General features: G+C 41.8%; 3 protein-coding genes across 4 annotated transcripts in view; 2 read left to right on the top strand and 1 right to left on the bottom strand.

Annotated features, from left to right (window-relative positions):
• Positions 1-410: 410 nt before the first annotated feature.
• Glo (heterogeneous nuclear ribonucleoprotein glorund) lies at positions 411-7,224 on the bottom strand. The gene is made up of 9 exons (XM_076831095.1): positions 6,834-7,224; positions 6,213-6,480; positions 5,991-6,134; positions 4,157-4,295; positions 2,775-2,947; positions 2,507-2,700; positions 2,015-2,134; positions 1,839-1,938; positions 411-1,751 (listed from the first exon to the last, which is right to left on the bottom strand). Exons 2-9 carry the CDS (start codon positions 6,469-6,471, stop codon positions 1,666-1,668), a joined length of 1,215 nt encoding a protein of 404 aa, XP_076687210.1. The 5' UTR covers positions 6,472-6,480; positions 6,834-7,224; the 3' UTR covers positions 411-1,665.
• Positions 7,225-7,381: 157 nt separating this feature from the next.
• On the top strand, positions 7,382-13,854 carry Mats (MOB kinase activator-like 1). Of its 2 annotated transcripts, XR_013088391.1 has the most exons (6): positions 7,382-7,788; positions 9,276-9,442; positions 9,513-9,740; positions 9,807-9,970; positions 10,062-12,165; positions 12,198-13,854. XR_013088391.1 is itself a non-coding variant. In XM_076831096.1 (5 exons), exons 1-5 carry the CDS (start codon positions 7,646-7,648, stop codon positions 10,140-10,142), a joined length of 783 nt encoding a protein of 260 aa, XP_076687211.1. In that variant the 5' UTR covers positions 7,382-7,645; the 3' UTR covers positions 10,143-13,854. The 2 variants fall into 2 exon arrangements, 1 of the variants encoding a protein (XP_076687211.1); XM_076831096.1 differs by having other exon boundaries at positions 10,062-13,854.
• A 1,256-nt stretch (positions 13,855-15,110) lies between these two features.
• The window catches only part of LOC143378940 (fatty-acid amide hydrolase 2-B-like), a 28,351-nt gene continuing 26,951 nt past the window's right edge, over positions 15,111-16,510 (top strand). Inside the window, exon 1 of the mRNA XM_076831087.1 lies at positions 15,111-15,288. Within this exon, the coding sequence (XP_076687202.1) occupies positions 15,286-15,288 (3 nt within the window). The 5' untranslated portion in view covers positions 15,111-15,285. The remainder of the gene's footprint in view (positions 15,289-16,510) is intronic.

The following is a 16,510-nucleotide window of genomic DNA, read 5'->3' as shown; positions in this document are numbered from 1 at the left end:
TATCTTTCGTGGGCACCACACGCATACAAGCTCAAATTACCGAGTATTGCTCGGAATGGTGTGGCATACTGAATATTCACGATGTATTTCCCTTTGTTTCCGAGTCACTTGTATTCTTCTTTTGAGCACGGAATTTAAACCGATTTCTTTCATTGATAATTTATCAGTTGTGATCGAAGCTTTTTAGTAATGGGATCTATTTAAATTGTAGTTCTAACTCTTGGGGAAGGGACGATACCTGGATCCGTGGACCTTCTCTTTTCTAAGAGAAGTTCGTTGGATTTCTAAGGGTAATTAGCATAACGGTTCGGGTCAAGATAGACCCAGACACAGAGTTCAAAGTAATTATTTTTAGCACGATGTTTGTTTTATTTACGGGGCGGGAGAATAGTACAATGAGGGGCCTTCAATTATGAAGATAATGTTTATTGTTATACTTTATAAAACACAGGTCACATCAAACATACGCCATTCCTATTTTAAATTTAATGCAGAAGATAAATTTATATGAATACTTCGTATCTGAATTCTTTTCTCCTCTCTGCGGAGAGTCCCCTCTCACGTACAAAATATAAGGTCCTAAATGAATACAAGCATTCCCGCATCGTTTACAACATTCATTTCCACAATGAAAGATAAAGGAGTATTCTGTCACTTTCCACTTGTACACAGCGAAACGTTACGCGTAATTTCCCTTAAATCGATACTCTTCCAGGGACTTGTAGAGCTAAACTTCGGCTACAAGTGAAATTGACGCGTTCAAAAAAGCGGACATTATACGTTTCCTCGTGAATGCCAGAGATTGTAATGAAGCCCAACTGGTATTCTCGTTTAAGTAATTACCCTCGCGTGTCGATTAGAAGAATCGTGCCCGACAATGTCAACGTAAACTATTGTAGATGTAACTGCGAATTATTATATCAGATAAATATATTTTACAATTATTGAAGTAGTCGTCAAAGTGTTCGCACCCTCGGCAATGAGCTAACTACACCTCGGGGTGAATGCAAACGCGTTATTCCTAGCCGATAACTTGTCGAAGCTGTTACATAATTTATAAATACGCTTACGTTATTATTATTAGAATTTGGAACACTTTTGTGAGGTCTTAACGAGACAGCGGATGTACAATGCGTCGGAACGGTACTCGCAAGGGAAGCAAACAAATCGAGCGATCTGTACGACTTAGATTTTATACAAGATAAAGCGGAATTATACTAATCTCCATTTACGACATAAACTGTCTTTTACAAAGTCGCTGGAACTCGCAACTGAAATACGCGTTGTCTCAATGTACAATTCAACGTTTTTATAGTAAACACTAAACGAAAGTGAAAGAAAGAACGGGCAGAAAGAAATAGATCGAAATGGAACGCAATAGTGAGTTCTAATTAATTGCATCTGTCCTCTGAAAAACATTTAACTAAGCAATGTTCACGAATGATGTTTTAATGTTATCAAAAGTGAAACATAAGCCTTATGTTGTATTGACGAATAATACGCGCGCATTGCCGCGAAATGCGGTGGAACCGGTGGTCAATTAATTCTTAATCGAACGCAACATAGAAACGAAGTTTGCATGGTGACGATACAATTCATTGTGTCAAAACTTTGATTTGCGAAACGTTTTCATCGTCGGTAGCGTAAGAAACGCGACATCCGACCTCAAAAACTATTGTAATTATTTCCTCCTAGCTGAGAGCTGAAGCCTCTGTTAGGAGAATATCCTGGCCTGAAGTTGTTTCCCAAACCTGGCGGTGCAGATAAACGTGATTCGATAGTTGCCAAAAGTGAAAAAGAATGGGAGGTGGTAAAGAAATGTTTACTGGCAGACGTACCTCCGCAGAAGTTCCCAATGCCACCCAATGACATTCCGCTTGAGCCACCGGTTGAATTTAGGAATAACTCGATATACCTATGAGACATGTGGCTCTTGTCCTGCAATGCAATAGTTGTAAATACAGTTTAATCACCAAGAATTAAAAGAAACAATTAAGCAACCCAGCGAACAGACCTTGGACATTGCTTTAACAGCCTCTTCGTGAGTCGCGAACTCCACATCTGCTTCTCCGGAAGGGCGACCACCATTTTCCAGTATAATTCGAACATTTACTGGTTCCATAGGTCTGAAGAACTGCAATGGAAGGATGGAATTATAATAGTAGCTTCACAGATGGCTACAGGTACAGTAAATACTCGTATTAAACCCGACGAACGGGGCTGGCGGCGGGCGTACATAAACTTTTAAAAGAATTTTAATAACTGAAAAAATTAAATGTAAAAAATATTACGTAAGGAGGGGGTTGGAATCAGAGGGGCAAAAAATTTGTGTACGAAATTTTTATTTGAAATAATTTGTTGCCCACCTCTGGTTGGAATATCAAATTTTACGAATTCTTATACAGGGAGAGGGAGGGGGTAAGAATTCGCCAAAATTACCCTTACGTAATTTAAGGACGGCCCCTAACGAGGATTTACTGTAGATTTGTCTCGTCGAAAGACTTACGTCAGCTATATCTTGTTCCGTAGCTTTGAATGGTAAGCCACGCATATGTATACTGTGAATGCCAGAGTTACCACCCCAAGTGTCACCGCTGCCTCTGAAATTATCGCTCTTCATATTCATGCCACCACGCATGCCCATGTTACCTCCGCGAGAGTCAAAGTTATTGCCACTTCCCCATGGGCCACCGTCGAAATCTGCGCAAGTATCAAATCGTCACGTAGGAGATTAGAAAGCGTTCAGGCTTCGATTAATTATGAATTTCTGTTACCTCTGTTCCGGGAACCTCTGCCGTTATTGCTGAAGCGGTTCATTCCACCAAAACGAGCGCCACGATCGTACGGCGCAGGTCTCTGGTTAAAGCCGCCCATCGGGCCCCCTCGCATTTTCGGCCCAATGCTGGCGCGCACTTCGGACAAACTGCTTCGGAAGATTTCGATATATCTGTTAAGATCGACGTTAAACCGTTAGTGTCTCGACACTGGGATTATTGCCGTTTAGAGCCGGCTGCCTTCGAGTAAGAAAATTCAATGGAAATATATCAATGAGCAGAAGTCCGGGCTTTTAAATCAAAGAGAGATATCAAAACGGGAGTCGTGAGTTCGAGAATGAAACTTTTCTGCGTACAAGTAGGAACGACTTGATTATTACGTGAATGCGAAAGAAAAAAAGAAACGGTTCGAAGGAAAAGAGAGATCCATATCGAAGATTTCTTAACAGATTAACTGTTCATACTACACCTCCGCATATTTATTAAACACTGTGTAGATACCCTCCCTCGGTGACATTGCATTCTGATGTACCTATGTCACCCTAGCCTTTGAGACGCTGATGATCCTCAGGTACATATGACAATTACAATTGCACTTTATGCAATTCAATGGAAATAAACGAATAGCTGTATCGAGAGGCGATATCAGCTAGACGGAATCTCTTGGAATCGAACATGTAGCCCAACGGCATTGGCGTAAGCTAGGAATGCCAGAGTTAGCGTATGGTATCGTTCTACTGTGACAAGTAAATGCTTTCCGTGCAATTAAGAGCTGATAGGTTATTGGTGACTTTATAAAACATGTGCGAAGCCTTCGAGCACAAAGTTATTCTTTTGCATAAAACGTACAATTGTGCGATTGTCAAACAGGTGTGCCAAATGAGAGTCGATGATTACTACCTCTGGAGCGCCCACCCATCCTGGGTTAGCCCTACCCACCTCCCATGGGATTTCGGTGACGATGTAAGGGGGTACCTCCCGCCCGGCACCCACCCATAGGTTTCAGTTGGGCCAACAGTACTTTCGCTTACGTACGACTAACTTTCCATTTAATTGTGTTTGGAGAGACGCAGTTTCTTTATGCGATCAACCGATACAATGTTACTCGTGTGTTCTCAAAATATGCACTAAGACGAATCCGATCAGCAGGCGAACGAACTCTTAACGATACGCGACTGGCGACGAGTCACTTTAAGAACAGACTTTCCACCTTTCGCTAACATGTTTCTGGCCACCGAGATGGTAATAAAGAAACTGCATCTATTCAAGAGCTCGAACCCGCTATTTACTAACAAAATTTATATACCTACATGTACTACGATCATAAAATGATATTGAAAAGTTATAAGTATACCCAAACCCAGCTAGCGTCAGTGCCCCACCTGTGTCCTATCTTTTCCTTGTGTTTCTGCAGAGCGCGCTCCGCAACATCTTTGTTAACAAATTGAACGTAAGCCTCCCCAGTACTGCGGCCCGTGTAGTCTGTCGGTAGTGAAATCCCGTTCGGCAATATCTCCAACCCTGACCCACACATAATCAAACATCGACATTGTAGCGTAACACCCATTATTAATGTAAAGTATCGTCAATTTATTAAAACCCTTACAAAGAAGCAAGATCTTAATATCCTTTTGCACGTTACGTACAAAAACGTCTCGCTCCAAAAATGTACTTTTCTTTCAACAAAGTCAAAATGAAAAGAGAGAGATAGAGAGAGAAAGAGAGAGAGAGAAAAAAATGCTCAGCACGCCGAAGTTAAGAATTAAGTATCCACCATAGAAACGCCAAGGTGTACGTTTAGTAAATAAAATATAAAGCGCATGTAAATCATAATGAAAGTCTCTCAGTCCAGGGCTAGTAGGACATGGGAACTTTAGACTTCAATCTTAAATCTTAACTCAGGCAATTCGATAATTTGCGAAACACAGAGACATTGCTTGGGACGGATATAAAACCACCATTCGAATCGGAAGACTCGAGGTGTTCGGCGTACAGGAATACTACAACGTAATGGCTTTACCCTACATCTTTCGACCGTACAGGTGTTTCTAGTTCGACGGAGAATTCTCTCGCGTCGCAATTTTAAGCACCTACGTTCATTCCATAATATCGAAAGAAAAATGAGGAAACAATATCATTCCATTTTCCGTTACTGCACGATGCTACTACGCATATGAACTATAACCATCAGAAGCATCTGATCTCTGTGGTTCAGGATTATTATCTTTTTTAATTAAGGGGGCAGACCACTGTAACGGTCCGAAATGTAAGGGTGTTTTCGAGAATTTATTTCAACCAAACAACGCAAGTAAATCAATGTATTTCTTAGTATAGTTAATCTCTACATATCGAAGGGTAAGAAAATTTTTTTTCAATCAAATTCATAAATCCGTTTCCTGTATACTCTCCGTCAAAATGTGCGCTGTGGCAAAATCGTGCTTGTCGCGTTGACAGTGCCCAGGCCACATAGTTAATCCAAATTCAAAAAGACAAAAATATTTAGAAACTAGAAGCCCACCTCTATTACATGACGATAAAAAAAGTAAAAATCGCAAAAATTACAAAATGGCGGACCACTGAAAATAAATCGTGTTTTCGGGGTACAAAATTGGGGAACTGTGGATAAAAAAAATAGAAGCAGTTCGTTAATTGAAAAAAACTGATCGTCATGTAATAGCGACGGGTTTTTCGTACAATAAATGCCCTTGCCCACGTCTGTAGACTGTCAACGCGGTTGGAAAATGTTATTCTGAGGAAAACGCGTTTAAAGCTGGGATTTCCAATGCGCGGCTGGCGGCGGTCCCACTAGTGCAAGGGAGAAGTATGCATCTGTTTCTCCCTTGCACTAGTAGGACCGCCGTCAGCCGCGTATTGGAAATCCCAGCTTTAAGTTCCACGCGGCTCAGTCGCGTGCTTGGCACCGCTTCACGGAAAATACTATATCTCCGTCAATTTCGCGAATTTCTTCGTAAAATTTGGAGGGAGCATTCTTGAAACGTACGTCTTCCATAAAATGTGAAAAAGGCAAAATCGATTTTTCCAATATTTTACAGTGGTCTGTCCCCTTAACGAAAGTTAATACAAAAGGGAAATACTTTGATAAAAAAAAATAAGGATAAGTTGGTCGCCAACAAGGTTTAAGTGAACTTCTAATATTATAGTAAAGAAAAAAAAAATTAGCTAGAGGTAGAAACTCGAGTATATTATATAAAATACCTGAGAAGAACTGTGCTATTTCTTCTTTAGAGCATCCAAAAGGCAAGCCGCGCAGCCTCACGCAACCATCATCCATAGCGTTCTCTAGGTTCAAACCGCTCCTTTTGACCACCCACTCCATTTCACCTCTCTTTGCCTTAAACACTGCAACCAATGAAAGGTAATCAACCATATTCGACGTTTATTACGTGTACAACGTCCGAACGGTCTCTACCAACTTACCTTCTATGTAACGATGACCCATATGGTCTCTGTCTCTTTTGCAGGCCTTCTCAATATCCTCGGGCGTATCCATTTCTACGTACGCCTCTCCGCTGGGACGGCCCTCTCTCGACATAGTCATATGAACGCCGTTTTTACCGTTCAAGATGGAACAATCACTGAAGAACTTGACGATCTCGTCTACAGTGGTAGACCAGGGAAGCCCACGTAGCTTCACTACGTAGCCCTCTTCGTCGTGATCTCCGCTGCCGTTCGACATGACTGTGCTCTAAAAGAAACTATGTTACGAGCCATACGAATATAATACTACTGCGCAAATCATCTCGTTGCAAGGATTTTTAACTGAAACGGCGGCTCGGAAATCTGAAGGTCACAGGTGCTCGAAAGGTTGAGATATATCGAACCTACAACGGGGGGATATATACGATTCAGTTTTATCGAAGTACGTGGATATTGCATTTAGGAGGAAGTTTAAGCGAGATTTAAGAGTAATGAATAAGAGTCTGGGGAAAAAATATAGCATTATAAGGATGCCTGTAATGCCGCTGATACTCTAATGCAGAGTTTATATGAACGGAGTTGATTCGCTTTTTGGAGTGCAACTATTTTAAAAATACTTACGTATTCGCGGTATTGGACTGCGAGTTAAAAAGAATCGGAAATTAAATTCAATTGACAGCGAACGCTTGGCCAACACCACGCTCTACAAAGCTACCACCAAAATGGCAGACCTCCTACTGATTATTAGGGCTGGTTCACAACTGACGACGCAATCTCATTAAATCGACGCGAATTTCTTTAATTCGCAAACCCGCGTATTCTACGATATCAAAAAAACATTGCTGTTTCGTCCACAGCTTATGCGTCACGGAAACGCATCAAATAACAAAGCATAACTACAATATTCTGCATTTCCTGATGCAAGTGTGGAAAACATAAAGGATCCGCAGCCCCAAATTTACGAACACACTGAATATCATAGAGATCAAAATCGACCCCTATTTCACTCGAAACGTTTCGTTTCCTCTAAGAATTAAATTCAACGCATCCTCACTTCCTCAAAGAATGATCTCCCGACTACGAATTTACATATGATCAAATCATTTCGAGCGTTCCCAAAGCAATCAGAAGTGCAACACATGCGAACACTCCTATATCGATCATTCTGCTCATAATAAAGCGTTCAAAGAGTGTCTATCTTATCGCCCAGCTCCGACATACATTCCGACAAAGATACGTCCTAAAATGCTGTGAATCATATAATCGCGAGAAGCGGAGAAGCGCGATCCCGAGAGAGATCACGTCTGCATAGAGGTCGCTATCGAACTCCGAACTGCTAGGACCCCCCGTACGCGACAGTGGAACGATTGGAGTTGAGGGGCCGTAATAGGTAGTTGACAAAACGTCTCCCGTGCTATCGCGAAGTCGAGTATATGGTGGATCCTACGGAGTACCGTCGCCAGCCGAACCTCGTTTCGTACACCTTTGCTGGCGATCAACTACACGTGCAGCCGTGTAATCGTGACTCGAATCACGCCCGACAGGTCATCCGCGAGCGCACGATGAGCTTTCTATTGTAAGTCATCCTTAATTTTTCCATCCTTCTTCTCTATTTTCTTTCATTCTCAGCTCAAAGGAAAATCGACTTTCCCTCGATACGCCGTCGCCTCCGCGTTCGAGATCGTCGCGTCGACCCCGCGGAGGTGCGGGCCCGGAGCGCGCGCTCCCCCGTAAATATTTACCGCTCGATACTCCGCGGTGGTCCCCTACGCGAGTGACAAATGACAGGCAGCGTAGAATTCCGTAGAATCGACGATTTGCTGCGTGGGACCGGGTGGCCGTGGCGAGAGGAAACGTTTACAGAAACCGCAATTGTTTCCTAAAGCGATGCTAATCTAGACTCATTCCCCTTAAATTTCGTCGTACCGATCGACCAATCGGTGGGTACATAAAAATAGCGCGTGTCATAATTTCTTTAAAAATTCTCGCTTTTTCCGGGCCGATATTTCGCTCTACTCTTTTACGGCTGCTTTCACTGTGTATTCGTCATACGTCAAATTTATCACACTGGACATAAGTTCTCTGGTTCGCGCCGCGCGGGAGTGAAGTTTCTTTTTTCTTTTGTTTCTTGTTTGCGATGGCCACCCCGTGTCGTGGTATCGGGGGTGTTAATCGAAATCGATCGATTTGGAGTGTACGCCCTGGTCGGGGGTGGATGGAAGGCGGGCGGTTTGTTTTCGCATTCGATTTACTACGATTTGAAGGGGATGTTGGTTTATTTGCTTCGAATTGCTGGGAGGATTGTGTATACCTCTCTTTTGGTAGATTTTCATCAATTTTCAGTTGTCAGTGATGCGCTGTGGAGTCCTTTTAATTGGAATATATGCAGGGACCAGAATTGTTGGTAGTCTTTAAGGGGTTACGCCACCCCGAGGCTTTTGAAACAGCACTAAACTAGACGAATTTTTTTTACTGATACTATGAGGTGGAAAATTATTTCTTTTCTTCTTATGTGTAGAGCATGTATTAGTGCGTATACTGTACAAAAATATTAAAAAATGGCCGAGTTATTTGTTGTCCCGCGAAGCTCATCCACCGTTACACGCGTGATTGATGCACCAAATTATAACGCCCAGATTCATCTGAAATAAAAAACATGATGATTTTAGTGTTCCTTAATAAAGTACCTACAATGTAGCATATGGATTTCAGAAAAAACTTTATTGCACAAAGGACAGCAAGGGGAAGAAAATTATTCGTTTTTCACAAGACAAAACAAACTTAAAACGAGGAGGAGCTTTTTTTTAATATTTTTGTATAATATTTATACAGTATATGCACTAATACATGTTCTACACATAGGAAGTAAAGAAATAATTTTCAACCTCATAGTAGCTGCAAAAAAATCGTCTAGTTTGGAGCGTCTCGAGGTGGCGTAACTCCTTAAGGGCTAGATACGTAGCTAAATATAATTAAAGAGAATTCAGAATAGTTTTTAAATAAACAATATCGTAAGCACTTGGAATTAGTAATTGTCGAAAATGTTTCCATGGATTCCTCAAGCGGAAGCAGGTCTTCGAAGACCTTCAAGCCAAAGAAGAATATACCCGAGGGAACTCATCAATATGATTTGATGAAACACGCCGCTGCCACCTTAGGTTCTGGGAACCTGAGACTGGCAGTCATGCTTCCCGAGGGCGAAGATTTGAATGAATGGGTTGCAGTAAATAGTAAGTGAATGCTTATAAACACTCGTATTTACTCCTCGTGGCGATGCGAGTGACCCTTACGTTGCTTCAGCTGTGGACTTCTTCAATCAAATCAACATGTTATACGGCACCATAACAGAGTTCTGTACGGAGGATAGTTGCCCCATCATGTCCGCGGGGCCAAAGTACGAATACCACTGGGCCGACGGGCACACAGTTAAGAAACCAATCAAGTGTTCAGCGCCGAAGTATATCGACTACCTAATGACTTGGGTGCAGGATCAGTTGGACGACGAAACACTCTTCCCTTCAAAAATCGGTAAGTGAATCTTGCCAGCGACAAATTAACACCATTAATGTATTAACAGAAGTATCAACTCTCTAGGCGTTCCTTTCCCAAAAAATTTCCTGTCCATCGCCAAGACAATATTGAAGCGGCTGTTCAGAGTGTACGCGCATATCTACCATCAGCACTTCAGCGAAGTTGTACAGCTCGGCGAGGAGGCACATTTGAACACGTCGTTCAAGCACTTTATATTTTTTGTTCAGGTAAGGGCAGCGAGAGTAAACTGTCTCCTCGACGAGATACTAAACAGAGACGTGTTGTAATTCTTTTCTTCTACACTCTGGTTTATTGTAGGAGTTCAATTTGATAGAGAGAAGAGAACTGGCGCCGTTGCAGGAGCTAATAGAGAAATTAACGGCGAAGGATGCCCGATGAACGATCTCGGCTCGTCGCCCCTCAAAACTCCTCCAAAGAATCTCACCCGTGCTATCTTCTAACCAACGTGTAACCGCGCATGTTATTTAATTAACCCAATCATTGCTAACGCGATCATCGCCTCGAGCCAGGAGTCACGCTGGTCATACGACATTCTGTTCATTTACGAGAAGGACTGATGGTACAGAATTTTATAAACGAGCGGCGGACGTTGAATCGGGAGACCGGGCTCGGCCGTTCGCGGGATATCGGTAAAACCGGCGGGCAACAGCCGAGGGAGGGGTGAGGATCATTAATGTAGACTTTTGTAAAATAGTTTGTACACCCCCGACACGCGTCATAGTACTACTTAGTTTCCTTTTATCTTCTCGCGGGAAAGAAACGTCTTTTAATTAGTCCAAGTGTCCCGTCGCGGATCTGTAATTTATTACGCGTAACGAGTTTTTATACGTGGAATTTACGCGCTAACGGCGTCCGAGCTGTAGAAGTGAGATTATGATTCATATCGGCTATATAGAGCAGTCGTAGGTTTAAAGAGACGTTCGGACAACGATGGCCACTCGGTTCTGTGTTTTCTCACCGCTCGATACCCCCATCCGAATTACCATTCTGCGCTATTCTGTTATGCTCTCATTTTTCTTCCTGTTTCCTTCGCATTTCTAAAAGGTATCGGCATTTCGAAACGGTAGGCACCGGCCCGCGATTTTGCCTGACAGTTAAACGAACGCTTTTCGGATATTGCGCTTTCTCATCGGTGAACACAGCTTGGGATCGACGCGCCCTCGTGTTGTCGAACGAATCGAATACGACTCGGTATATAATGTTTATATCACACGGTACTGCACATTGTTGGTATATAAATGTTATTAAGTTAATATAATGCCATTATATTACTTCATAATATGTAAATTAGTTTAGACGAATTACCGTGTTAAGCGCTTATAGAAATTATTTATAGAGTTTAGGGATTTTATACGCACCACAATTTTTATCCTTTATACGAGTGAGTTTTGAGTCTGTTTCTATTTTAGAAAGCGTACTATACGTTCTGCCCGTTTGCGTCGTATTACTGGGAAAATTGCTGATCAATTACATAATTACTTGTCATTCTGATACACAAAATTTTGGATCAGTCACGATTTCACGGTTCACAGTTAATTCGATGGATACAGGGTATCCCAGGAAGAACGCAAAGGGCCACTCTTCTCGCGTACATATTTGTAATACAAACAGGCGTGTACCGACGCGACGGTACCCGTGGAGTGACACCGCTGTTAAGAGCAAATTTCATAGAGATATCGGATAGGATGTATTCGTTCGTAGCGCGTTCAGCCACGCACGGTTCGTTCTCTGGCTTATAGACGAGATGTTAATATATACATTTATATAAAGATGCTTACTGTTTCCACGAGCGGCGGGCTGCGGCCGTTGCAGCCAAGTATTAAGGGGGAGGCGTATTGTGTCCGCTTCGCTGTAACTAGATATACTCCATAGAGGTTTCCTGTTCGCACTCTGCCCGTTGCTGTGATCGGAGTTTGCATTTCCAATGTGTAAACGTTTACGCGCAGGGGTGACGTTTCAGTAAGCTTTCGCAATTGATGTCGATTGTTTAAGGATAAAAAACAAAGTGGCGAACCAGCGTTTCATCTTCGCTTCGGAGAGCAGTCTCGAGACGGCACGTGTCGCACGAAACAGTTGTTAAACGTACAGCTAGCCCTTTGGATGCTACTGGCGCGTATAATTCGTTCGATACACCCACCGTGTGCGGGAAACGCCATCGGGCGTTCGGCGACTGTGGTTAAGAGGTACGGATAATGGAGTCCCGCACGGCGGTGTACGCCGAGCGTTCGGGTTGCCGGCATCCAAGGGGCTGGCGATTAGTAGGACCTCACGAGGCATTCTTATGTGAAAACACGAACGATCTAAATTTTCTATCGCGTGCATTATACTGGGAGACACGACGTGTTCGCATTTAAAGTAAATCATATTTTTTTAAGCGTCTCGCGGATCGCAGAGCGTGCACGTACACGCGTACACAGGCACGCGTGCACGCAGGGGGGTGCGTTTTGTTAATTACCGACCGTTAGCCGTGTTACGACATCGTAATTCATGTGATACACATTTCATGTCAATCGCGAGGATCAATGAGTAATTACACGTGGTCCAGGACTAGTATAAAAATGTATTTTATTATGAACGACTGTAAACGACGTAGCTTTGATAACGATATTTATCGACGATAGAATTGGGGCGTCGGGGAACGGGCGGGGCTTTCGACGCGCGGCGTTTGAAATCACGGCGTTCGCGCTGAATGCGAGAGGCGTGCAAGCATTGATAACAGTAATAGTGGCTCGTAGCCACGACATTATCGTATCCAGTACTTAAAACGAGGCAACCCGGATGTCGTACCTTGCAGAGACAGTTCTTCTCGCGGAAGTAACGGTCCTCGCTGATCCACGGATCGGGGTCGTCGATTAGTGTTGTCAGCTAGATGTTACTTTACAGAATAACACCGTTATATGGATTACGATTAGTATTACCGACACTACTACCGCCAATAACTATATCGCTATTTATGCATAACGTACGCACGCGTACCATGTCACGGCGCTAAACGATCATCCTCGATGCTGGAAGTTTTTCCACGACGCGCTCGGACCGGCCTGTCGTGGAAGGGGTTCCTTTTTCTTTAAGGAGAGGAAAAATGCGAGATCTTAGTGAGTAACATTGATACGTAACGATCCGTTCCGAGGGATCTCATTCTCTTCGAGGCTATGCTTTTTCTTTAGCTGGTATCTTATTGGCATCACTGAAAGCTCTTTCTAATCAGAACTTGGATATATTGTCGATCGTTCCGATCAGATCTTGTGATTATCGTGGTGGGACGAAATCAATTGGTCGCTTGAGGTCCACGCACATATAGTTTCGCGACAGTTCTTCATTGGCGTTAGTGGTAAAAAAAATCCTTTCCCTGGTTTGGAATGAAGCAGTTCACACGCGTTGAAGAGGCCATCGACTCTGACGGCACTGAACTGATATGTGTGCGCAGACCTTTAGACACGTTTTAGGTCTTCGATTACGTCACTCAAGTTTTACGTTTGAAAGAGCCCGCGCGCTATTGCGCCTGCGCAGTGAGGCAAACTTGTCGGACCAACTGGTGGGGGGAGCGTCCTGATAGGCTCGAGCGGCCAGTTGATTTTATCCGGACTATAGCGACGCTACACGAGCGTTTCTTCTTACATTATCATTGGAATTCAAATGCATTGGTTAGAAAACCATAGGGAGGGGGAAGTACGAACGAAATTTACTTCGAGCACCATGCAAAGGTGACTTATAGTCGGTTAATGAATTATCATTAGTGCGTTATCGTGCTGTATTTATAAAAACCTTGTAAAATAATGATCTATCATTGTTACTATTGTTATTCTTTTTTTCTTTTCTTTTTAATAAAGGAGGGAAGACGCTCGTGTAAATTTTCTATTAAAAACAGACGAACTTCGATGTGCTTGGAAGCATTACGGGAAAATTAATTTCCCGGTATAGTTTGGGTTTCCTTTTCTGTTTGAAAGAGGCTTTCGTCGCCCGAGGAGCTTTCAGACCAGTGATCGATTGCCCGCGATCGTTCTTTTTAACGAAGCTAGTGATATATCTGTGCAATGTAAATAATATTTTTCTCAAAATAAACGAGAGCTCACGCGTAACCAGGAAACAACGGCTGCGTTTTGCTTCGCGCTCCCGTTACTCTTTGTCGCTCGACCTAGTTCTATGGTGCCTCTGAAATGCCAGCTGGAAACATCAATCGAGCACGGGCTTTCACTTCTCCCCCGTGTTGCGCTCAATATTCGACGATTTTCCATAGAAATATGCGAATTGGGAGGAACAAGCAGTGACTAAAATTTACAGACACAGGAGGAGAAGAAATTAAATTTAATTTCAAGTCTGAACTTTAGTGGGGCAACTTTGGAACTGTGAATTGATTGACTCTCTCAAATTTTCGATATAAATAATTGAAAAATCTACGTTGCACGTCACATGTGTGAAACTATGAAATTAAAAATTTCGACTCAGAGGAAAAAGAAAAAATGAACAGCTCAGCTTCCCAAAGCAGTGGCGCATCCAGGGGCGGGCCAAGGGACCATGGCACCCCCCAAAGAGGGGGGTTTGTAAAAAGAAAGAAAACTGGATTTTATTCTCTAAATAAATTTTTCTAATCTTTCTTTTTTCTAATTCTTCTAATTTTTATTTTTTTTCTATTTTCTAATTTTTCTTTTGTTCTTTTTTTTCTTTTTCTTTTTCTATTTCTTTTTTTCTTTTTCTTGTTTTCTTTTTCTTTTTTTATTTTTCTTTTTTCCCTTTTCTCTCTTTTTTCTTTCTTTTTTCTTTTTTTTTCTGTTTTATTTTATTTTTTTTATAAAGTTTTCTGAAAAATATTTGTATTCGTTAAACTCGACTCCCGTCCAGATTAAACCCTGAGTGCGCCACTGCTCTGAACTTTCAAAGAAAGCAATACAAGATTCTCAAGAAAATGAGAATCTTCATTTGCAAAAAATTAGTGAATCCCAAACGTGAGATCTCTACCGTCCTAATATTATTAGTACCGCATAATTTTATCTTCAAACGGTGCATCCAAATGTTAATATTGGAAATCTTCCCAAGAAAATTTTTTTCTCGCAAATAAGGAAGAAGTAAGAAATAAAATTTCCGTGAAGCAACGTTGTGTAGTGTTTTCCCTTTGAGGAGCTGTTTGCCACGCGCAATATTTACTCGCAATTTCCTTCCTAATCTCTCGCTAATGTGCCAAGCGCGCTTGCGAAAGCGAGACGCGCAATTTTCAACGACGCAGAGCGCGCGAAACGGAAAGTGGAAAAGGCTCGGCCGCGAGCGTAACGCTCAGGCGGGATGTCTTCGAGAAATCGTCGATATGTAAATTTTAAAGTGGCGCGTGGATTGCTTAGGCATCGCGAGGTGATTCGCATTGATTTGCTGACACTACGATTTTCTGCTCGGACGTCATTTGATCAAAGTTTGATCGATAGTTACGACAGCTGCTCTTTAAATTGCGCGAAGCAGATCACTGATTAGCGCTGTCGAAATAGTTGGATGGAAGTGGCTCGATGAAGCAGAGGGACAAAGTGTGCAAGAAATGGTATCGTATGATATTGTGCTGTTTAAAAAAGTCTATATTTTTTTATTTTCACTTCAGTTTTCATTTTTCATTTTTCATTTTTCATTTTTCATTTTTCATTTTTCATTTTTCATTTTTCATTTTTCATTTTTCATCTTTCATCTTTCATCTTTCATCTTTCATCTTTCATTTTTCATTTTTCATTTTTCATTTTTCATTTATGTATGTTTCTTTTCTTTTCTTATTCAATTTACGCATACACAAAGTGTTCGTGCGCTGATTATTTAATGGGTTTAAATCCGTTTATGAATAATAATAATAATTTTGGATACTGTGGGTGGAAAATGAAATAATGCACTACAACTGTTTAACAATAACAACATATATTCAACGACTAACAAAGTGAATACGAATAGCTTGTAAAGAATGAAAAGTCTAAAGAGCACGAAGCGTTCGGTACGAAGTCCTGCAAGGTTCTGCCCTTTTTGTCGGCATTTGACGAACGTCCGAAAATTAACGGACGGGGAAAACAAATTTCCCACGCGCCCCAAGATTGCGAAAGAGAGCACGCTGTCCTCAGGATTTCACTGGGGCTCTGGCAATCATCGCTTTATTGCCCTAGCCTCCAAGCTCGACAACCCGCAGAAGGCACTCGAGCAACTGACCGTTTTAGGCCTAGGAAATAAATAAAATTTTCTCCCGGCCTACAGTCCGCTACATAATAATAAGTAATAATTTAGTTCCTATTTAATTGGGGCTAATTTTCTTTGCTTACGTTGTTGGCCCACAAGAAGAATTCAAATTTCTCTCATAAAATATTGCCTCCACCAATTAAATGATCCAGTCAAACTCAAGCCTTTTTGGGCCCTAGGCGAACCTGTCAAATTGCGTCCTTTACTTATAATACACTTATTTAAACTTTTCGATGACCTCACTCCAAATTTGTATTCGTACCTTAAAACATTTCTAATACAACTCGTAATATTTCATTTAAAACTGTATTTAAAAAAACGCCAACAATGAAAATACCATTTTGCGGCCTAAATCCAGTACCTATAAAATAAACTAAACAATCGCGTTAGAATATCCTTCACGATAATTATTAATCCTTATTCTCTACTTCCAAAGATGTTCCTCAAATTTTATCTTAATTTTCAGTCAGTTTTCCATTAAAAGAAAACCCTCTCATTCGTAAATTCCAAATCTTAAGTTAAATTAATTTTAGTAACTAATAACGAAACTA

Source organism: Andrena cerasifolii, chromosome 2 (genome assembly GCF_050908995.1).
Source record: "Andrena cerasifolii isolate SP2316 chromosome 2, iyAndCera1_principal, whole genome shotgun sequence".
Taxonomy (NCBI): Eukaryota; Metazoa; Arthropoda; class Insecta; order Hymenoptera; family Andrenidae; genus Andrena; species Andrena cerasifolii.
This window is presented reverse-complemented; position numbering and strand designations above follow the sequence as displayed.